The sequence below is a fragment of the Nomascus leucogenys genome, chromosome 14 (genome assembly GCF_006542625.1).
Source record: "Nomascus leucogenys isolate Asia chromosome 14, Asia_NLE_v1, whole genome shotgun sequence".
Classification (NCBI taxonomy): domain Eukaryota; kingdom Metazoa; phylum Chordata; class Mammalia; order Primates; family Hylobatidae; genus Nomascus; species Nomascus leucogenys.
The window spans coordinates 7,113,743-7,137,834 of NC_044394.1; the positions used below are offsets into that span (position 1 = coordinate 7,113,743).

The 24,092-nt window shown below is 49.2% G+C and overlaps 1 protein-coding gene across 4 annotated transcripts in view; it reads left to right on the forward strand.

Annotated features, from left to right (window-relative positions):
• MSI2 (musashi RNA binding protein 2) overlaps window positions 1-24,092 on the forward strand; it is a 429,839-nt gene that overhangs the window by 354,732 nt on the left and 51,015 nt on the right. For 3 of the 4 annotated variants that reach the window (XR_004033315.1, XM_030827590.1, XM_030827589.1), the window contains exons 9-10: window positions 5,945-6,059; window positions 17,237-17,311. Coding sequence is in view for 3 of the 4 variants with exons in the window: in XM_030827590.1 (XP_030683450.1) it covers window positions 5,945-6,059; window positions 17,237-17,311 (190 nt within the window). In the remaining variant the exon portion in view is untranslated. Of the gene's footprint in view, window positions 1-5,944; window positions 6,060-17,236; window positions 17,312-21,793; window positions 23,189-24,092 lie in introns of those variants that run through there. The other variant, XM_030827591.1, reaches the window with a different exon arrangement.

Sequence of the window (24,092 nt, forward strand, 5' to 3'; positions counted from 1 at the left end):
AGTTTCCTGCTCTGTGGGATGGATCTATAGCTATAAAGGTCATCATTGGATCCACTGACAAAACAAGCATATGGAAGGTAAAGTATTGTATTAATGTTAAACGTACTGAGACTGCTAACTGTGCTATGATTACGTAAGAAAATGCCCTCATGTTTAGGAAATGCATACCAGCTTACTCTCAAATGGAAAAAAAATTCCTGGCCAGGTGCAGTGGCTCATGCCTGTAATCCCAGCACTTTTGGGAGGCTGAGGCAGGCAGATCACGAGGTCAGGAGTTTGAGACCAGCCTGGCCAGTATGGCGAAACCCCATCTCTACTAAAAATACAAAAATTAGCAGGGCGTGGTGGCTGGCACCTGTCGTCCCAGCTACTCGGGAGGCCGAGGCAGGACAATCACTTGAACCCGGGAGGCGGAGGTTGCAGTGAGCCGAGGTCACACCACTGCACTCCAGCCTGAGCGACACAGCAAGACTCCGTCTAAAAAAAAAAAAAAAAAATTTCTACATATAGAGGGCTCAGGAGTGTGTGCAAATGATAAGGCAAAAGTAACAAAATGTTAGCAGTAGGTGAATTCTGGTAAAGGATACCATCCTTGCAACTTTTCTGTAAATTTGAAATGATTCCTGAGTAAGGAGTTAGAAACTGCAAACCTCCTTGCTGAGTTGCTGTGGATGCTGATGGGAGGAGGCACCCAACCCAGTGGGCAGCAAGGACGAGAGTGTTAGTGACCACAGGGGCCACACTCCCATCAGGCCTTCGTTTTGTTCTCTAAAGGAACATGCTGCTGCCCTAGGCGTCCGGGGGCTAGGTCATTATTCTGAACCCATTACCATGGGGACTATGAGGAAGCCACACCCTCTCTTCTAAGGCCAGTTTGTCAAACAAAGCAGCATATTGGGAGAAGAAAATTTCAAAACAAATCCCATCAATTTTGTTGGGGTGGGGGGTGTTGGCACATCCCTGGTATCGGGAGTGTTTTGTGGCATTGCCAGCTGTGCACCTTGAAAACAGAGACCTGGTCTTTCCGGTGTGAGCAGTTGGTCGTCAGTGGCCTCTGAGGCTTCTTACAAGTCCTCAGTCAGATGGAACATGTCACTGCATTTCTTGCCCCTTGAATAGACTGCTCTGGTCAGTTGCTATTTGAAACAGTAGCAGCAGCAGCCACTGTGAGAGGCCGTTGGTGCAGGAGACTCAAGGACTGAGACTGGGAGGTGGGCCTTCCTCAAGGAGAAGTCTTAGGAGGTGGGGCCAGAATACCTGCAGCAAGAGGCCTGGTCCCCATGAGCACCACATTTGTTTCGTTTTAGAGGACCATGGGGATCCAGGCAGGCCTGTGTGGGGCTGCAGTGGGAAGGGAGCCCCCGTGCCCTGCCCTCTGCCCTGTGGTGAGAGCAGCCCTAGGCGCCCAGTGCTCCAAGGACCCAGCCAGCCAAGAGCCAGAGTGTGAGGAGTGCCTCCTGCTGCCCTGTCAGCTCACTGCCCTTCACCGACCTCAGGTGGTTGTTGGTCTCCAAAGATGATCCCGAGAGCCCCCTCCCACACGGACTCTAGGCTGGCCCAGTGTCACCAGTAGAATGTGTTGGAGGGAGCACTGTGAGTCCCAAGCCTAGGTTAGAAGAAGCCTTGCAGCTTCTGCCTGAGTCTGTTGGAATGCTTGTGCTTGGGACACTTCCTCTTGGGACTTAGCCGCCATATTGTGACAAGACCAGGCACCATGGAGAAGCCATGGTGGACGCCCCGTCAGCAGGCCCAGCCGAACCAGTGTGGCTGCCTGCCGTGTGAGCAAGGAGCCATCTTGGGCCTCCAGCCTCATTGAGGCCTCGTCTGGCTTCAGCCCCAGTCACCACCTGACCACAGCGCCATGAGACCACCAGCAAGAGCCCAGCTGAGCCGGTCACTCCACAGAACCCTGAGGAAGGATGATTAAATTGTTGCTCAAAGCCACTAAGTTTAGGGGCAGTTTGTTGCTCAGCAATAGATACCTGGAACAGCGCGTGTGACCAGATAGCGTAAGTACGTGACTAGAACCAAAAAGATAGACCACTTTTTACCCTTTTTGGGTTCTGACTGTAACCCGGGTTGTTCATGCCAAGCTCTCTGGCTTATGCAGGGCCTGGGGAAGGACAGCAGGGGAAGGTGACCCGATGTGGGCTAACTCAAGAGGCTGGAGAGGCTAACAAGTGCAGAAGCAGCGAGGGGCAGGTTGATGTGTGAGTACTTGCATTCATCTTAGGAGAACAAGACAGTCAGAGCCTCTTCTTTTTCAATGCAATGAGAGCTCTCAGAGAGCTAGAGGCTTTCCTTATTTATCTCTGGGTCCCTTTGCCTAGCACTTGTCTGGCGTGTTGAGTTCCTCCACATCCGCGTCATTGAATTAAGTGGCTGAGTCTCGGGAGTGGAGGGGACTGGACAGGCTTCCTGGTCCTGAGAAGTCTTTCGAGAGGCCTTCAGGGCAGGCAGGCCGGGTTCCCTGCTGTTAACTGTTACCTGCTGCCTTCCCCTGTCATTCCAATGCCTAGGACAGGCTGGGTCCCCCGGAGAGTGTGTGTGCCATGGCCCCTGGCCTTGGGGAACACTCACCGTTGACCCAGCAGGTGGTTGACACTCAGACAGTCATTGCTGCCCAAACCACCAGCAGCAAAGACAGAGCAGAATTAAACAGAGCTGTCAGCCCTGTTCAGTGAGAGGACGAGTAGGTGGGTTTGTTTAAAACACTCCCATTACAGTCAGTTAACCTTTATGTTCCCTAAGTGAAAATTGTATAAACCTGAGATTTCCGTTGATCAGGTTGCCTAGGAACAGGCAGCAGGTTTTCATAAGACAATGCAGTAGATTGTCACCGATAGGGCTATTAGGAAGTGAGCTGGTTAGCGGTATTATTCCCCTTGCTGGTGTTGGCTTTGGGTAATTATCTGTCTGCCTGTGCGAGACACGCCCATCTTCCTAAGCTTGGGGCAGGTTCATGCAAATGAGATTTCTCAGCCTGCTCCTCTGGAGTTCTGAAGCCGGTTTTCACCCCTGGGCTTAGGAGAGAAACCTAAAAGAGCCAATTTGGATGAGTTTGTTGTTTTCAATCACCTTTTCCCCCCTACCTGCAACGACAATATTCTCATAGCCCTATCAGTGACCGTCTATTGCATTACCTTACAAAAACCTGCTCCCTGTTGCTTAGCAGAAAGCTTAGAAAATAAATAGCAAAATGCCCGATTAAAATTTAAAAACAAAGTGATTCTAAGACAACTTTAGTATGTCTTTTCAGTATTTTTCCCTGTATGATATATGCACTTGTTTATTTTTCAAAAAGTCAGTGACATTTGCTGTTTTCCCGCTCGCAGTTAAAGTAACCCATCATCCTGATTTGCCTGGGACTGAGGGGTTTCCCAGCACCAGTGCATAATTATTATCAACACACTTTTTCATAGCTGCATAGCATTCAATCAGTGTGGATAAACCAAACTCAGCTAATTCCCTGTTCTTCTATATTCCAGGTATTTCCTTTTATTAAAAAAAAAAAATTTCTAATTCCGGTAGGGCAAATTCCTAGAGGTAAGATTACTAGGTGCATGTATAAATTTATGGCTTTTGATGTAGTGTCAGGTTGCCCTCCAGAAAAATACCTGCCAGTTTCCACCCCTCCACACTGTACCCTCAGAAACCCTTACATCAAACAATGCTTTCATCACTGTCAATCTCTGGGCAAAAAATATGCCTCATCTTGGGGAATGTGTTCTTTATTAGCCGTCTGTGAATTGTCTACTCATGTCTTTTACCCATGTCTCTTCTGGGATGCTCATCTCTTTTAATCTACAGAACTCTGTATTAAGCATATTAGTCATGAATGTTGAACTATTTTGTCCACTTTTTAAGGCATTTGTGGTTATTCTTGAAAGAGCAAGAGTAATACCTGTTGTCTGATGTCTTTGAAGAAAGGGGACTTACATCTTAGGTAATTATAGCATCCCCCTAACCTTGAGCACTAAAATATTTTTTGACTGAAGTATTTGGGATGAGAGTATCTCCAAAATGGATAACCCATAGAGGTCCCTTTTTTATTTTCATTTTATTTTTATTTTTTATTTTTTTTGAGATAGAGTCTCGCTCTGTCGCCCAGGCTGGAGTACAGTGGGGCTATCTCGGCTCACTACACCCTCCACCTCCCGAGTTCAAGCGATTCTTCTGTCTCAGACTCCCAAGTAGCTGGGATTACAGGAGCGTGCCACCACACCTGGCTAATTTTTTCATATTTTTAGTAGAGACAGGGTTTTGCCACGATAGCCAGGCTGGTCTTGAACTCTTGAGCTCAAGCAATCTGCCTGCCTTAGCTTCCCAAAGTGTTGGGATTACAGGTGTGAGCCACTGCGTCCGGCCTAGAGGTCTCTGTTTAAACAATGTATATTGCACACAGTTTAACTTTTTCTTGATATCTCAGGCACACTGAACAATAGTGATTTTCTGTGTTACAGTGATACCTCAGCAGCTGTTGAACTATGTAGAGCTTTTGCTCCTGTACCATATGGCCCAGACTGCTCTTTAAATAAGATACCTGATTCTTGTCTTTTCTCCATCACTATCAGGTGGTCATGCTGTTTCTTTTGGTTGTTAAAAGCATCCGTGCCTTACCCTGCAACATCCCATCTTGTCAGCAGTGGGATTGATTACTGGCTAACAATGCTTGTTCAATTTCTCTGTAAACAAAAAGCAAATAAGTGCTAATAAGCACAGGCCTAAGGCGCTCTGGTAAAACAGTGAAGGAGCTTCCGAGGGCCACAGTTTTACTTATTCCCTGAGGTTTGTATTTCGCATAGTTAAGGTTATTAAATAAGTGACCTCTGGGTATACAAGCAGATTAGCATGAAGAAATTTTAGAGTCAGAAGGGAAACAAAAAGGGGAGATTAGCAACCACTTGAAAATGTAGCTGCAAATGAGAAACTAGTAATCCAGATGAACAGAATCAGTATTTAATCTTATTACTTTCCTCAGGAGTGTGGTGGTGCTGTAGGTTTTGTGGAAATGTGGCATTGCTGACCTAGAAATTCAAAAGATCTGGTTTGTAGGCCTGAACCTGTTGGGGAGGGCTTTCGGCATGTTACACAAGAATTTTTTTTTTTTTTTTTTTTTAAGACAGGGTCTCGCTATGTCACCCAGGCTGGAGTGCAGTGGCGTGATCATGGCTCACTGCAGCCTTGACCTCCCAGACTCAGGTGATCCCCCTACCTCAGCCTCCCAGGTAGCTGGGACTACAGGTGTGTGCCACCACATCTGCCTAGTTTTTTGTATTTTTTTTAGTACAGACGGGGTTTCACCATGTTGCCCAGGCTGATCTGAAACTCCTGGGCTCAAGCTGATTCACCTGCCTCCACCTCCCACAGTGCTGGGATTACAAACATGATCCCCCACGCCCAGCCAACACAAAACTTCTGATGCTCTGTTTTCTCATCTGTGAACTGGAGCTAAGGCTAAGGGGTCTGTCTGTTTAATAAGAGTTTGAATCAGGTGGCCTGGCATGAAGAGTCACTGGCCTGAGGGAATGTCGGGGGCATTTGTAAACATGTAAAGGGCTGAAAAATCCTGAGGGATTATTATTATTGCTATCGTTGTTATTATTCACAGACACATCCAACAGCCGTGTCTGCCTCCTTATCTGTCATGCTTTCTGCACGAGCGTCAGCCTGAGCTTCGATCTGTGTGTATATCTTCAGCTTACGTCCTTGCCGCCCCTGCAGAACCCAGTTTCATCCTTGTAGGTTTTTCCGAAGCAGGATTTGCACAAGTGGCGTGTTTTCTTAAGTATTTATTTTGCAGGCCATTTACTCGGCACGGCTATTTTTACAGTGGGTAAGGAGCAAGGCTAAAAATAACTTAGCTCGTAACCAGATAGGTTCTGCATTTGACATTTACGTGGAATTCATTTGCATCTCATTTGTTCGCCTTTCTGTTTAACAGGTAGAATGTAAGAAAGCTCAGCCGAAAGAAGTCATGTTCCCACCTGGGACAAGAGGCCGGGCCCGGGGACTGCCTTACACCATGGATGCGTTCATGCTTGGCATGGGGATGCTGGGTGAGTCTGGACGGGATCACAGGTCACCACGGACTGGGAGGGCTGTGGAGGCCTCTACTCCCAACTGGGTCACCTACCGGTGGGGCAAACTGCTTCACCTTTCTAAGCCTCAGTTTCCTTATCTGTAGATGAGGATGATAATTCCCCGTTCCAAGATAGTTGTGATGATTAAGTGTGGGTGTGTGTGCATGCGTGTGTGTGTGGGTGTGTGTGTGTGTTTGCATTTGTATTTATAATCTTGCCCCATGCCTGGCTTATAGGATATGTTAGACTATTTTCTCTCTTTTCCATCTCCTTCCTCAAAAGAAAGAAAAGTCCCCCTCTATCTGCCTCAGCCCTCTCATCTGAGTGGGAGTTCTTAAGATGTAAGGACTCCTGGCTGACTTGACTTGTGCGGGCTAAGGCTACATTTTCTAAAACTTGGGAGAGGAGGGAAGTGGTAAGGGTGGGCGATAATCCTGTCTATTTAAATGATTAACATTTTTCTCTTGGGATATCAAAATTTGCATTTAAATGGATGTTTTAAATAGCCTGTTTTACTCTTTATTTGCCAAAAAAAAAAAAAAAATGATGAAAGACAAAGTGTGTTTGTTCTGACTCAAAATGATTTCTCCCGGCTTTTAGAGAAATTGAGTTGCATATTGTGCCCCTTTCCTTAAAGGTATCTCTGTCCGTCCTGCGTAGATAATTGAAAATCTTACCGCTTAAATGGCATGAAAGATGGAGAAAGCAGCAGAGATGCGTAATGGTGTAGGTCGCAACAATAATTAGAAATTTAAAGGCGAGAGAACGGTATTTTAGTGCAAGTTATTGTGTGTCAGGAAAATACTAATTAAATGGGATAAATGGTAGTTAATGGTAAAATTCCATTCAGGCACATGAGCTGTCTAGTGTTAATGGGTTTTCATTTGGTTTGGCTAAGAGTCCCACTTCTATATTGTTTGATAAGCCCTTTCTATATTTTCAGATTCGCTGCTGTTTAAATCACTTCTGGCTTAATTTTAAATTTATAAAACTTTCTGTGGTCTGACAAAGAATTGTATCTACTTGTCTGAGGAAATAACAAGGGCAGGTAAAACTATTTTGAGGAACTTTATGAAATAGAAAAAGATGCCAGGAGAATATTAAAAATGGCCATGATGTTAATTCTCCTCAAATGAATTTTTTAGGCTTAACAGAGTTTCAAAGAGAAATCCTATTGTAATTTTTTAAAATTGGCCAGATGTTTCTAAAACTCATCCCTGGAAGAAGAAACAAGTGAGAATAAATGAGAAAATGTTTTTAAAAAGAGGAATGAGAAAAGACCAACAGTGAGAATGTAACACAAAGCTACAGTAACTAAAACAGTATGGTATATGGGAATGCACCAGTTGATAGAAAAAGGTAGAGTCTAAACTAAATATATCTATATTTAAGAGTGTGATTTTAAAAATCAGTGATAATTATTTCCTGGTTGACTACAAGATAATTACCTAGCTCCTCCTTTAAAAAAATAATTTTTATTAGGTCTTTATGTTTTATATCAAAAGAAACTCTAAGCTGGTAATTTTAAATGGTGAAATCAAACCTGAAAGGAGAGTTGAGCTGAGTGCAGTGGTGCTCGCCTGTAATTGGGAGGCTTAAGCATGAGGATCGCTTGAGGCCAGGAGTTTATGAGCCAGTCTGGGCAACATAGTGAGACCCCCTCTCTACAAAAAATAATAAACATTAGGCTGGGCATGGTGGCTCACGCCTGTAATCCCAGCACTTTGGGAGGCCGAGGCAGGTGGATCACCTGAGGTCAGGAGTTCAAGACCAGCGTGGGCAACGTGGTGAAGCCCTGTCTCTACTAAAAATACAGAAATCGGCTGGGCACTGCAGCATGTGCCCGTAATCCTAGCTACTCGGGAGGCTGAAGCAGGAGAATCACTTGAACCCAGGAGGCAGAAGTTGCAGTGAGCCAAGATTGTGCTACTGCACTCCAGCCTGGGTGACAGAGTGAGACTCTGTCTCAAAATAATAATGATAATAATAATAAACATTAGCGGGGTGTGGTGGCGTGCACCTATGGCCTCAGCTACCCAGGAGGCTGATGCGGGAGGAAAGCTTGAGCCCAGTGCAGATTTGGTGTCCCCACTAAATTTGGCATCAATATGGTGACCTCCTGGGAGTGGAGGAACATCAGGTTGCCTAAGGAGGGTGAACAGGACCAGGTTGGAAATGAAGCAGCACAAAACTCTGTGCTGATCAGAGTGGGATCGTGCCTGTGAGTACCCACTGCACCACAGCTGGGGCAGCATAGAGCATAGCAAGACCTGTTTCTGAAAAAATATAAAATAAGAAAGAGTTGGGGGCCAGGCCGGTGGCTCATGCCCATAATCCTAGCACTTTGGGAAGCCGAGGCAGGAGGATTGCCTGAGCCCAGGAGTTCGAGACCAGCCTGAGCAACATGGTAAGACCCTGTCTCTCTCTTCTCTCTCTCTCTTTTTTTTTTTTTTTTTTTTTTTGAGATGGAGTCTCGCTCTGTCACCAGACTGGAGTGCCATGGTGCTATCTCGGCTCACTGCAACCTCTACCTCCCGGGTTCAAGCAATTCTCCTGCCTCAGCCTCCCGAGTAGCTGGGATTACAGGCGTGCACCACCACACCCAGCTAATTTTTGTATTTTTAGTAGAGACAGGGTTTCACCGTGTTGGCCAGGATGGTCTCGATCTCTTGACCTTGTGATCCGCCCGCCTCAGCCTCCCAAAGTGCTGTGATTACAGGCATGAGCCACCGCGCCCAGCGACCCTGTCTCTTAAAAAAATAAATAAAAGCAAAATAAAAATTAAATAAGAAAGAGTTGAGCCTATTACCACCTACTGGGTTTTAGAGTCTTGAATTTAAAATGAGCATAAAGGCCCTACAGCATAAAATGGAAGACCTTCACGATCCAAATCTTCAGGAAATTTCCCACCTTTCTGAGTCTAACTTGGTACCCTCTGCATGCTGGGAAGAAGGAACTGGTTTTCATCTGGGAGAAGCAGAGGTGTGAAGCGGAGCCAACTCAGCTCCTGTCAGTTAACAAAGAGCAAAGAGTGCTCAGCCTCCCAGAATCCGAGCAAAGGCTCAGGCCCACATCTCCATAATCACCCAAGCAGGGATCCCTGAACAGAAGGGCACCTAATGTTTCATCATGGGAACCCAGGTGGGGAGGCGGGGCAGGAGGCATGGGTCAAGAGCACCTGCTGCGTGACCAACCCTGAGTAGCCTTGGGACACAGTGCTTCACAAGCAGATGTGCTTCCTGCCCTCAGCGAGCTTGTGGTCTATACAGAGAGCCCGATGTGTAACATGAATTGCAAAGATGCCCTAATGATCATCATAGAGTCTGGGGGTGGTTGGAGAGCACGTCATGAGGAGTGGAAGCCAGTCTTAGGAATCAGGGAAGTGGCATTTCAGCAGGAATGAGAAGGATGAGTAAGGCAGGGGCCTTCCATTCGGAATAAACAGGCTTGGAACACGAGGACCCTACTGTGGGACCTTGAGCGCGAACAAGCCTGGCCACGTGTGTGTGGGAAGATGGGGAGAGGCAGGCCCAGGGGCTCCAGGGTTGGCTTTGCCTGCAGCTTGCGGGCAGACCCAAGTGGCCCCTTCCTGAGAGCACCTATTGAGGTGGTAGGAGACAGCACTGGTCCCTGCGCTTATCTGGACAGCATCTGAACAGCACCTGCTCACTGGGGGGTGGATATGTGATGCCTGCCAGGAGCATACTCATCTGCCCGGCTCTTCCCCTGTCTACTCACAGTCCAAGTTATGGCTTCCCCAAGCCACAGTAAAGAAGGGGCTGTTAGGTAAAGATATGGTTGCAGTTCAGAGCCTATTGTTCTTGAGTTACAACCTCCACAGCCCCCCCTGCTGCTGAAGGCCTTTGCCTTTGCCTTTTGCCTGCTGTAGCTGTGGTTGTGCCTAACCCCAGACCCTATCCAGCCCAATCCCAGGTCACATAGGCACTAGTCTTCTTCTAACCAAGTAGAGAACCCTTTGGATGGAATGGATGGGGTCAGCCCTAGCCAGAGCAGGGCTCCACCAAGGGAGGCCGTGTGGTCCAGAGGCAAGAGCTTGGGGCTTCGGAATCAGCAGACCTGGACTCTTCACTCTATCAGCTGTCTGATTTGGGGCAAGTGGCTTAGCCTCTCTATTCTTCATTTATCCTACCCACGGGGTAATAATCTTACTTCATGGGGTTGTTCGGGGATCAATGAAACTGTATCTTGCCTGGTAAATGCTGTATTTAGTCTAATCTGAGATGCCACGGCTAGTAAGATGTATGTTCATGTACTCTTCAGAAAGAAAAAGTATGCTATTAATTAAATCGCATAATGCTTTCTTATCACATTGGCTGCAAGACAGATCCCACTTTCAGAGAAGTTAAAGTGTGGAAAAGATGTGTGTCTTCAAATCAACAAGGCGTCGTAGTATGTACTCAAGCTGGGAGTTGTTGTTAACAAGGCACTAGGAAGCCCTACCACTTGGACTTCCTTACCACCCAAGGCTGAGAACCTAGCTAGACTCACGGATGTGACCTGTGCTGTGGCAACTGCAGCCTCTTTCTCCTTGTGGACTCCTGGCCCAAGGAGTTTGGATTACTCTTGAGTAGCCACCTTCTGACAAAGATCTGCGTGCTAGATTCTAGGCCTCATCAGCCCTGGGCCCTCCTGAATTTCCCGGTGACTGTGGTGAGGCCATCCATATGCACTGAGCAGGGCCTCCTAAGATGTCCCAAATGTGTCCTCCAGCTAGGAACCAGCCCAGCCAGAGGTCCAGGCAGAAGGGATGAATCAGATACAGTGTCAAGCTGTATTTGAGGAGATACGGGCCTCCCCAGCCAGCACAGAGCCTCCTCCCGAGCCCTCTGTAATGCACCCACTGGGAACTCCCTGGGCTGCCCTCTGTTTTGCCCATTGGCGCAGCTTGGCCCTCTGGGTCTGTGGACTCTCTAAGCGAGGAGACTGCCATTTGCTGTGCTATGATGGAAGCCCTTGACTCTGTCATCAAAGACTGTTTCTCTTTCTTCTTGCTTCTTCCCTCGAAAGTGGTAGTGTGGCATCAGGCAGAGTCGAATCTTTTGGTAGGATGGCCTGACATGACCCCATCACTTACATGGGTCACCATCTCCACCGTGCACTATGGCTGCATATTAGTCCTGGAAGCACTACCATCTTCACCAACAGCAATCTGGCTGATGAACTTGACTCATGCAGAAAAACATTTTCTTAAAGTTAACTAATCAATGAAATTAGATGAGGTTTCCATGATTTAAACTTTTATTATTGAAAGAGTGGAAAAATAAATAGCACTTCTAGGGATTTTTTAGAAGCGAGACTATAAACCATTAAAACATTAAAATTCATTCATTCAACAAATATTTATTAAATGAGTACCTACTAAGTGCCAGGCACTGTTCTAGATGCTGAAAATGCAGCAGAAAACTAAGTCTCTGATTTCAGGGAGCTGACATTCTAGTGAGGAGTCTGAGGCAACCAGCACACTGGTCTGTAAATGACTTGGACACTGTGGAACTAATTTTTAAATATCATTTAAGATTTTCTCCATACTCTGGGTGGTCTCATCAGAGGGAGGCTGATAAGCGTATAGTTGCACAGTTTTTCTATCTTGATCTCTGTTGATATGGCTGCAGACATCCTTGGGGAAAACCTACACCTGTTTTGGTTTTAGCTTTTAAGCGTTTGACAGAATCACAGAATAATCGACCCAATGGGAATTTCTTAAAAGGAGTGTACAAGAGAAGAGGAGGAGTTATCCTTAGGCCAGGTCTCCCACCTTTGAGCCGGACAAAACCAGAGTCACCTAAGACTCTCAGGAAAGGTCTTTTGCAGGCCAGCGCAGTGGCTCATGCCTATAATCCCAGGAGGCCAAGGCAGGCAGATCACCTGAGGTCAGGAGTTAGAGACTAGACTGGCCAATATAGTGAAATTCCATCTCTACTAAAAATACAAAAATTAGCCGGGCATGGTGGCGCATGCCTGTAGTCCTAGCTACTCGGGAGGCTGAAGCAGAGGAATCACTTGAACCCGGGAGGCCGAGGTTGCAGTGAGCCAAGATCATGCCACTGCACTCCAGCCTGGGTGACAGTGCAAGATTCCATCTCAAAAACAAACAAACAGAAAAACAGAAATGGTCTTTTGCAGCCCCTCAGACTTTGTGGCACTGCCTGGCGGCACCAAGAGGTGCCCACAGTTATCCAGCTCAATGTGATAGAATCTCTTTCATTTTTCTTAATGAAGGTGAACTTAATAAAAGCAAACACATGATGATCGTTGATATATTTTATTTCTCTGAGCCTTCTCTGCCACATAATCCCACTGCCTTTAACTTTCTTGGCCTCGCTGGGCACATGCTGTTTATTTAACATGCTGATACAAGTGTTAGAGAAATAGCACATTGCTGAGCCCTTAAAGAAAAGCTTCACCCTAGCAGGCCCAGAAACGAAGAGACGCTGATGATCAGCTAAAGCACGTTAGCCAAAAGCATTCTTAGGTGCAGTCGTGCTGAGAAGCCCCCTGTGAAGTCCTGACTCAGTGTTCCCTGACATTAAGCCCCCTGAAATGCAGGCACAAAAAAAAAGTATCATTGAGAACAGGGACTAGGAAGCTGTAATCTGCTGGTGTTCACTAACAGACCAAAAGATTGGAGATTGGCTGGAACTTAAAACCACATATCTAGACTCAATTTCGACCGGGATCTGGCTTTCCCAAAAATATCTGTTTAGGTTATTCTCAAGGAAGTGTTCCTTTGTTTAGCCGCTTCCTGGTGGACAGAGGAAACTCAGAATTCAGCTCTTCGTTGTCCCTGTAGAGCAGTGCAGTCCAATAGAACTTCCTGCAAGGGAAGGAAGGTCCTGTCTGCACTAGCCAATATCACTAGCCGCCTGTGCACGGTAGCTGCTGAGCCCTTGAGTTGTGGCTTTTGCAAATGAGGAACTGGAGCTTTCATTTTAGATAATTTGAATTAAATTCAAATTGGACAGCGCAGGTCTGGTGGAGCCCCTGCAACTCAGGGTGATTCTGGGGGCAAAGCATCTCTGTAGACTTAGCCTTCACGTCCTTGCCTAGGAAGGACTCTTGGCACTTGGTGTTTAGTCTGTTTGCAGACCTCATGGAGCCGATGTGGTGCCCCAGGCAGTGCTCTAAACATCACGCAGCAGATACGTCACACTCTGGCAGTTCCCTGGATAAACAGCCCTGTCTCTTGTCTCTTTCAAGTCTGGGGCCTGGTGGGAGCCGTTTTCCATGACTCTGAGTAGCTGAGTAACAGAGCCCGGGAGAGGATGAGTCATGGACCCGTCTAGAAGGGAAACGTCTCTAGGGTTGCAGCAAAGATCTAGAACCAGAACCACAGTTTTGACAACTTTGTCAGCATCCCCAAAATGGGGCCTCAAAATGAGCTCACTGGCAAATCCAAATTCTATTGTTGATTTCTGTATTTTGCTTCTGCAATGGAAAGCCGATCTGCAAGAGAGGTGGTCACCCTGGCAGAAGCCTTGATTTTTTTTGACTTTAGTGACAAGAGATAATTACTGTGGGATTGATCAGGCGTCCAGAGTATTGGAGCAAATAAATTGTCCAGTGGCCAGTGCGGGAGGGGCCCGGCTGCTAATGGAAGTGGTGGCTGGGTCATCCCGCCGTAATGTGGCTTGATGGAGCGTCTGCACGGGTCTGCTGTAATGTGCTATTGATATGCAGCCAGCCAATTTCCCCCGTGTGGCTGGGGCTGTGAACCATTCGAGCAGAGCTGGGCTGCACAGCAGTAAATGAAGAGGAAAATTGAAGTAATGTTGTATTATAAATTTATGATTTCATCTGCCTGACCTAGAGGATGTTCGGCGATGGGGGGTGGAGATAAGATCCCCCTCTCTGGCAGATGCCAAATTCTCATCTTTGTGGTTTGGGAGACTGTAGTATTGATGTGTCCAGGAAGAGAGGGGTGAGACCCAAAGTTGGGGTGAACTTGACCATGCTTTTCTTCTTTCTTGTTGAAGCCTTGTGGGAAAGCCAGGAAGAAAGCAGATATAATTGCACTGTATTGGTCACCTAAGTGCAGGGAGAAACTGGCTGTTCTGCCGCTTCCCACCCGCCCTGAGGGAAGGTGACACATGGGCTTACGCTTTTGCTGTCAGATTAACACTAAAATATTTAAGACCCCCAGCTCTGAAGTTAGAAGCAAAGGAGCCATTTTTCATCACGAAAGGCCCTAGGCAGCCATGACTTGGCTGTTTGCATATAATCCGTTTATCAATATTGTCGAAATCATGGTATAAGAAATCTAGTACAAGATCTGATTTGCCAGCAGGTGATTAATTTGGAGGAGAACTGAGCTGCCCAGCCATGAAATAAATACGAAGGAAAGCGCCAGTATGCTTGTGTCCATTTAAGGCATCTGAGCCCTGGCCTTTGCCGTTCTTCCTTCCTTCTTTCTCCGTCTGGTTCCTGAGCTCAACATCCCACCGGGCTCCTGCTCCTTAGCTAGCAGTCAGTGCAGAGCTGCTGGGTCCTTCTGCCTCGCTTGGGCAGGCTTCTGTCAATGAGTCACCAAGCGCTGGGAAATAAGCGCACAGGAAGGAACGGGTGGCAAGACCCTGTGGAGGTAGAGACAGTTCCAGTCAGTGAGTGAGCTGTGACTGCAAATGTGGGAAGGTTCTGGGGGAAGCAAGGGAAAGGAGCCCCAGCTGGTCTCACTCGAGAATTCGGGCACGTCACTGTTGCAAGGGACCCACAGGGCTTTCTACAGGTGACAAGACTTAAGCTCCAAGAGAAAAAGGAAGACTCCTATCTTAAGTCGGGTTGCTGTCACAGATTACCATAGACGAGGTGGCTTATGAACAACAATTTATTTCTCACAGTTCTGGAGGCTGGGAAGTGAAGATCAAGGTGCTGGCTGATTCCGTATCCAGTGAGGGCCTGCTTCCTCATAGATGGCCCCTTCTAACCATGTCCTCACATGTTGGAAGGGGTGAGGGTCTCTCTGTGATCTCTTTGTTAAGGGCACATTCATGAGGGCTCCACCTCATGGCCTCATCACACCCCAAAGGCCCCACCTCCTAAGGCCATCACCTTGGGAATTAAGATTTCAACATAGAAATTTGGGGGAAACACATACATCAAATCATAACAACCCCCAAGGGCATGGTTGTGGGCCAGAGGCAGGACTGGAACCCAGGTCTCCTGACTTCAGACCCGTGAGTTTCTGCTCTAGGTCTGGTGGCAGAATCACTGATCCTAGGCAGATGCTACAACACCAACATCCACCAGGAAGTGAGGGACGGTGGAGCCCATCTCCAAGGCACAAAAGCTCTGAGTAGGCAGCAGGATGACAAGCAAACTCTGACTCCTGTTGCCAAGTGCAGGCAAAGTGGAATTTAGTAAGTGATCCTTTTCCGTTAGCCCTCACTTGCAGGGTCAGGAAGTGGTCAGTGTGATGTGTGAGAAGCCACTGAGCAGGTGGGTGATAAGACCCCAGAGCTGTGTGTAGGGATGTTTTTAAAGGGGTTGTGTAGAAGGGCAGAGACACCTGTGGAAAGTGTCACTGTTGCCCTCAATTGCTGGAGAGCCTGGAGGCTGTCATAAGTCCGCCCATCAAAGTAATTGTTTGCCAGTGTTTTGATAACAAGCAACAGAAACAACCCTGGCTGCTGTAAGCAGCAAAGGAGATTATTAGAAGGAGCTTGGGCAGTGCTGGAGAATTGACAAGATGGCTGGAGAACAGGACTCAGAAAATAGGCAGGAACTGGGGGAGCTGGGTGGTCAGAGCCCCAGCCCTAACCAAGGGGACAGCTCAGGAATGGCCTGGTCAGGGGGCCACTGTTGCCAACACTGGATGCCAGATTCTGCTACTGACACCAGAATAAATTCAGAGCCAGTCCCTCCTCCTCTGCCCTACCAGCTCCAGAGGCAGATCCCAAGGAGGGCTTCCATCTGTCGAGCCCAGGTTCACGGGCCTGCCTGCCCAGCCTCCAACCCCAGGAAGAGCCCTGAGGCCTTCTCAGCTTCTGTGATGGCGGGCGGGGGCTGAGGGGCGGGGGGTGGCCTCTCTCCAAGACTTACACACAGGGAGAGGCTCAGGGGCTGGGCAGCCAAAAAAATGACCGCAGACATTCACCTCCAAGGTCAAAGTGAAAGTCGTGTTCTTGGTGGTTGGGTGGCCGTGGTGGCATCTTAGGAGCATGGATGTGCTGAGGTTACGTATACACTGAGTGGAGGGAGGCAGAGTGAGCCTGACCCATACGGCCTTCATTTAGCCTGAATCAGGCAGGGACGTGAAGAACGAAGTGGCCTGAGCAGCCACACTGACTCCCTGAGAGCTGAATGACACCTCACATCACTGGGGGTTAGTGACAGATCTGAGATGGTCACACCGGCCCCTGGACTTGCCAGCTGAGTTTCTTTGTCCCCAGTGGCCAGCCCAGTGGCAGTTTCCACAAGCATCTTTCAGTGAACCACTCACCCCCAGCTTGTCTGCTGAGACAGGGGTCTAGAAACCATACGCTTGCTGTGAAATGCCCATCCAGGCACGCGGCACGGGGCTCCTGAATTGGAGCTACACTTTGCGGTATGCGTCTTAACACACCCAGCCCCTCACCATTCTCCAAAGATCCTGGCACCTCCTTGGAGTGTCAAAACTGCAACGTGGGCCATGGCTCATCAGGCCCAGCGTTTTCCACAGGCCCAGGGTGAGCCCTGAGTTTGGCCGCTAAACTGTGACTCCTGAGTTCGCATGCTCTGTCCGGTGCCGGCTCTGTTGTCCACTGCCTTGGGAGGACGCATCACAAGGACTTTAATCTCCTACTGTCAATAGCTTTAAGGTAAAGTACATGCAGGGTAAGCTCTCCAAATGTCAGAGCAAGGCGCAGGTCTCGTGTTTGGTGCTGATGCATGGCATTTACTCTGAAGGTTCAGGAAAGTACATGGGCTTTGCAGGGTCTGGCTGCCCAAATACGGGTTAATTAGCAACAGCTGACAGCGCCCCCGGCCACGGGAGAGAGGTGACCCAGACCCTTGATAAAAAAACCCTCATGGGAGACAAATTATTCTGTGAAGGAAAATAACTCAGGCTGTTCCTCATTGCCACCCTCCGTGAGATTTTACCCCAGACTTGAGGCGGCTGTACTAACAGGACTCTGATCTTTCTCTTTGTGTTCAAGGATACCCCAACTTCGTGGCGACCTATGGCCGCGGCTACCCCGGATTTGCTCCTAGCTATGGCTATCAGTTCCCAGGTGAGTGGCTTGGTCTCCCAGGGCTTTGGAAGCACAAGAGGTGGGCTGCATTTGGGGGGAGGTGAGAGGACCCCTAAAGAGAATGCATTTCATACGTGCATCCACTTGAAAATGACCTCTACATGATAAATTTCAAATCCACTGAAGTTCAAGGCCAGGATGCAGCTCAGAGTTTCTGATTAACTCAGGTATAACTCACTGGTGCTGGGTATTTGAGAACGGCAGCTTTTAAAGGGAAAGCAGGAGAACGGAGGCAGGAGGCCTCTCTGTGCTCACCTCCTTTTTCTGAAGTCTCTTCCGGGTTTTTTCTCACTGGGGACTCAACTCTAGGCCCAGGGCTTCCTTTCACCCTCTACCACCCCTAGCCCGCCTCCCTGCTCCCTGTGTCCACCTGCCCAATGTTTGATGTCTCCCCACCCTTCCTTCCTTTCCTCCACTCCTCCTCCTCCTGCTCGGTCCTGACTGCTGTGGCTTCGGTGCCCTTCTGGGCTGTGTTGATATTGAGCTGCTGGGGGTTGGGGCTGCTGTCCATCCTGGGTGGGCTGTTTAGATTCTCCTTTCCCTCTGCGTGGGCATCAAGACTTGAGGCAGAGCCCATGGTGACGCCCGCCACACGCCAGGGCTGCTCCACTCCAGCTCCAGGTAGCTGGCAGGCCTGGGACCTCACCTGGGAGAAGCAGCGAGGGGAAACATGGTCTTGTAGGGATGGGGTAGGGACAATGAAGGAAGCGATGTTTTACAGGGTGTGCTTTTCCCCAGCTTTTCTCAAATCTGGAGTACAGATAAGAATATATTGGGGTGTTTGGGGGTGTCCATGTGCAAAGGACAGCCGAGATTCCAGAGGAGGTGTGATGGACAGTGGCTTGTCCCCTGTGGGTTCTCTGCTGAGAGAGGAGGCTCCTTGGGGAGCTGGGCCGCAGGCAGAGTTTCACCCCTGCCTTGTCATCATGCCTAGACCTGGAGGTCTGGGAGTGTCAGGGTCTGAGATGAATTAGGAAGCAAAGGGAGTGAAGACGTGTCACTGGAAGATGGTGCCCCGACACTGATGACAGGAAGGCAGAGTGACGGCTTGGCCTGGTCTTTGCCTCAGACCGAGCATTGGGGTGGGAAAGGTGTAGTTGAGGAGATCAGGAGGCATTTGGGGGCACCTGGAGCCATGCTGTATGGCAGACAGATCCCTCAACCAGCGGTGGAAACCTCAAGCTCTTGTCCTGGCTCCGACAACACCTGGCCAAGTGGCCATGGGCAGGTCACTCAGCTTCTTGGGCCTTACTTCTCTCTTTTGGAAAAGGGGGTCTGCGAGGAATGGTCTTTGGGGTCTGTGCGCCTCTCCGATTGTGTGGGTCAGAGGGTGCAGGGAAGGCAGGCACAGAAGCAGAGGTTCAAGATGGAGGAGTTTGAGTGCAGGTGGCTCCCCCACCAGTGTCCCCTTGGGCTGGGGTGGTTCCCCATCTGAGAGGGGCCTCAGCAAGGCTCCTCGGCCCGCACTAAGGAAGCCATCCCCAAAGATGCCCCCCAGCAGCAGGCTGCTTCAGGATGGCCACAGGCTCCCAGACCTGAAGGAAGGAAGGGCACATGCAAGAAGGACCACCACAAGAGAGGCCAGCACTCAACCAGCCACTGGCATTAGACTTTCCCATTTCCAGGCAGAGACCCCCACCAGGCACAGGCACAGAGGTAGAAACTCCTTCTGAAGGGGTCACACTACGCAAGGGGCAGGACCTGCATTTGGACCAGGCGGTCTGGGCCTTAACTGCCACCCTCCACCGTCTCCCTAGCGTCCATTTGTCTGGTACAATAACACTAACCACAAGTAGCTACTAAAACTTATGTTTAAATTAAAGTTGGCTGGGTGCAGTGGCTAACGCCTGTAATCCCAGCACTTTGGGAGGCCGAGGTGGGAGGATCACTTGAGGTCAGGAGTTCGGGACCCGCCTGGCCAACATGGTGAAACCCTGTCTCTACTAAAAATATAAAAATGAGCCGGGCGTGGTGCCAGGCGTCTATAATCCCAGCTACTCAGGAGGCTGAGGCAAGAGAATCACTTGAACCCAGGAGGCAGAGGTTGCAGTGAGCCGAGATCACACCACTATACTCCAGCCTGGACGACAGAGTGAGACTCTGTCTCAAAAATAAGAAGAAGAAGTAAAAAGAAAATTTCAGTTCCTTTAGAAACACTGACCATATTTCAGTGACTCAGTAACCATGTGTGGCAAGTGGCTATTGCCAGCACAGAATGTAGAACAGTCACCGTGGAAATTTCTTATGGGCTGGTGCTGCTCCAGTGCCTAAAGGAAGAGGGCTGTTATTTGGGGGGTGCATGGTCCACACACTTACACATGCGCACCACTCCTTCCCGGAGAGACCCGTGGGGTCAGCATCCCTGTCCTTCGTTCTCTGCCTGTCTTGCTCAGCCCAGAAGCTGGTGGCAGGTTCAAGGGGAGCTTTTCCTCTCACTTCCTCCCCTGGCTTCCCCTCCAGGGGATGACAGGCGCAAAGGCTCACGCATCTTGGCCCTCCAGGTGCAGCACTGATCTGTGCGCTCAGCCTGCACAACCTGCTCCCCTCCGTAATCAGGCTGCCATTGCCCCTGAGTGTGATGCTAGTCCCAGGAGGACAGAGTTGAGGATCTTAACATGGAATCATTGGGGGAGGGCATCAATGTGGACCTCATGCTAAGGCCCCTGTCTCATCAGAGGGCCTGCCCCAGGGCCCCCATGAGCTGGCTCAGGAGACATCTGGTAGAACTCTGCCTCCAAGGCCTGCACCCCTGGGCCTGCCTCAGGCAAACGGACATGCAGCAGTGACCAGATTGAGGCTGGGCAGAGTGAGATACGGTCCCCTGAGTGCCCAGCCCTTCACCAAAGCCAAGACTTTGGGAACTTGGGGGGTTGGGCTGCGGGGAGGAGGATAGAGCGGGGTTGGAGTGTTTATGCCCAGGGCCCATCTGTTTGTCATGGCCACAGCCCCTGCAGCTTAGTACAATCAGGTGGGTTTGAATGGGACAGAAATCAGGCATTACAATGTACAGACAGCAGGTTCCTGACCTTTGGGAGTTAGCTGCCCTGTTCTCAACCATCAAACTTTTATTTTTCCATCCTTCCCACCTTCCCACTCACTATGGAAGCCTCTTGATTCTCTTAACCAATGGCCAGAAAGGGGCCATCAGTGGCCACAAGAGTAAGGCTGCCTGCTCTCAGGGAGGGCAAGAGTGGAGTGGCCCTGAACTGAGAAGGGTGGCCCCATGGCTGGGGCTGCCCACCCCATTCATCTGAGGAGCCAGGCTGGGGTCGGAGTCTATTCCCCTCCTAACGCCCTCCCAAAGAATATGCTCCTTATGGAATGTTGTGTCTGTGCTTATCCCAGATGCCTCCCCAAGCAGCCAAGTGTTTCCAGACATAAAGCCTAGGTAGGTCCATGTGTCATTCCAGTCAAGAGCGCAGGGAGTAGCTGAGCCCCTCTAGAACCAAACTTGATGCCTGCTGGAGCCACAGCCTCAGCTACAGAGAAGCTTCGGGATGCCCTGACTTCTGTCTGTCACCTCGTGCCAATAAGGAAAGTTTCGAGTGGATCTGGCTGAGGCGGCTGGGGTACAGAAGGGGGACCCAGAGATGGGGCAGCCCAGCCCTCTGCCCTCTCCTCGTCCCCATCAGGTAGATTCTGCGGACCCCTGCCATGCCCCAGGGATCCTGTGACTTCGTGACATTGCACAGCAGTCATGTCACCTCCCAACTGTCCTGATGTTTTCTTTGTGGTCTTTCTTTTCAGTGTCCTCACTGTATGCCCACTTTACCCACTTCCCACCTCCGGTCTCCCTGATGCTGTGCGTGGATCCCGAACCTCACCCAGCCCCTTTCTGAGTCCCCCTAGCAGGGCCGTGCCAGACAGCTAGCTGGGAGAAATGAAAGCATGCCCAGGTCCTAGAGAGCTCTGAGCCTCTTCTTCCTGGCTGTTCTCACTCATAAACCAGGTAGCCTGGGTCCCCTTTCAGGAAGATGCAATCTGATCCCCTTTTTGAAGGGTCCTCCTTTCCACCTGGACTTACCCTTTCTATGAACATCCATCTCATCTGGTTGGGGATGCAGATATCACTCTTAGTAGAGCCTCATTCTCGCCATGTGACGTGGGGCTGCAGGGACCTTCCTGGGCCACACAGCTGGTGGCAAGTGGCACCTGGCTGTGCCCATCTTCAGAATTCTATGAGAATAGATATAATGTTCCTAGAGAAGGCTAGACACTGGATAGTTTTTAGAGTGGGGAGTAGTTCTTTTCTAGAAAGGCTGGGTGGTGACCAACCACTCTGGGAACAGCTCCTTCTTCCCACATCCAGGTGTCCACCCCGGCCCAGAACTTGGATCAGGACCCCGTCTTGAATTATTATGGGTTGTGATCAGGGGTCTCCCCTGCTTCCTCTCTTTTCCCCACTCTGGACTTCTCATTTCAGTTTAATCTGTTAATTTCTGTTCTTATTTCACTTTGCAGACTATTTGCCGATTTCACAAGACATAATTTTTATCAACTAGCTCTTAAGAGAGGCATAGCAAAGTGGGGTTTGCTACCATTTCTAGAGAGAGAGGACACAGTCCCGGCCTGGGCCGCCCCCGCTCCAGTCAGTGCTCACTGAAAGTCTGTCTTAGCTGCCTGTTTGAATGAATGTTCTTTTTCTCATTTTTAATTCTTGGACTCGTGTCCTCATTGCTTCACTCAATTAAAAAAAAACAATTATTCTCCAGTCCCCTCCCACTTTGCTTCTTGTATGCATTGTGACCGACCCCACTTCCTCAGAATGTAACGGGGCCAGAGGGAAACTTCTCACAAACTTCGTAGAGCCTCCTCAGGGGAAACTAGGAAGAAGACATCAAATGTTTTTAAGTCATGACCAAACAGGCTTGTTGGGGACATATCACGGGGTGAGCTTTGAAGTGCTGGTGGTCCAGAGGGGTTGCAGATACGTGACTTGGAGCACCTGTGTCTTACGATGGACAGCGATAAAGGTGAACACACAGAGACAGACTATTCTCTAAGAATGTGAAAAATCTAATCTGGAAGAGGAGCTGTATAAACACTATCTGACTATCTTTGTCTTTTGGGGCCAGTGGCTGTTGCCATAATCACAAGCCTGTCTGTCTTCGAGAAGGGACAGTGGAGTCACCCAGGTGCTACCACATGGCAGGCACGGTGGGCACCGATCCACAGTGGGCCCCGCCTTCCCCAGCTCACCTCCCTGCCCGTGCTGGCCTGGCCTTGCCTGCTGGCACCATTGGAGTAGGAGGGGGTGGAACACAGGGGGCCCATCCTGATCAGGCCCCATCTCAAGGCTGGCACTCCTGCCCATCACCCTTAGAAGGATCTTTTCCCATGGCTTGACTCCCTCCATTTCCCTGACTGAAATACACCCACTCTCTTGGATTAATGACGTACCACTCAGTTGGACCCTCAAGAGTCACCGCTTTGTCTGTGCTGGTAGTTTGCGAGAAGTGACCCGTGCGCTTCCATTTGATGCATTTGATGTGAGTGAATCCATACATTTGAATGTCATTGTCCTTGAGACCCTACATGTGCAGATTGGTTCATCTCATTAAAGATGCTTGATGTAATAATTGGTTAGTTTCCTTTTATTTTCCTGCAGGCTTTTCCATGAGTATTATTTTTTTCAAAGAACAAATCTGTATGGCTTTTCTCCCCCTCCATATTTTGTTTTGCTATGAATTGCTTTGCTTTGGTGAACTTGTTCTAGTATGCTTGCCTCACAAACGTTTTAGCCATTGTGAATTTTCTTCATCTCTGTAAATAGTTCATCTGTGCTTCTCCCCGATGACGTTTTATTTTTTTCCCCTGTAAGCAACTGAGGTAGAAAAATAAATTGTTTACCATGGACATGCTGTGTGCTGCTGTCTCTTAGCCTGACAGTGTCCTGTTCTCGCTCCGGGGGAGGTGAATGCACTGAATAACCAGCACCGATGACAGCCTAGTGCAGTTTCTAAAAGCATGCGAACTCCCCCTGGCTGCTGCCTGTTCCCAGCCCTCCCTGCTTCCTGGCATCCCCTGTACTTGCTTGAGGTGGTCTGTCCTTGAGCAGAGTGGCAGAGCATCTGCATGCACCAGCTGCACAGTATCGCCCCGATGCTCCTTCCTCTGCCATGGCTCCCCTCTCAAGTGAAAATGCCACACACATCTGGAGCCCCTCACATCTGTGCACTAGGTATGCGCGCAGTCTCACCCTCGCGCACACGGGCCTGTGTGTGGTTGTACACGTGGCCTGCTTTCCTGACTCCCCAGAGCACTGCAGGTGGAGGAGGCACCAGTGTACGGTGGGAATGTTCTTGGATATGAAGCCGGAGGACCTGGTTTCCAGGTCCCACTTGGCCACTTAGTAGCCATGTGGCCTTGAGCAAGTCATATACCCCTCCAAGCCCTGAAGATAATGAAAGTGCCTAGTTAGTTGAGTTGTTACAATTAAGGGATAACATGTGCACGAATGTGCCTTGTAAGTTGGTAAATGCTATAAAATTGGAAGTTTTAGAAATAGTGGGCACTGATGTTCTTACTAAGTCAGCTCGCCAGAGTGGTTTTCCCATTTTTATCCCCCATGATGGATCTGCCATCAGTGAAAGGAATGATACAGGATTCCTACGTGAAGCTAGAGACTTGCTAGGACTTCCTCCCCACCCTCACGTCCCATCCTTTCTCTTCCCTCCTCCCCCATTTTGCTATCACCAGGTACTGAAATAGGTACCAGACATCTGGACATGAATAAGACTGACTCCTTCAGATGCTCTTG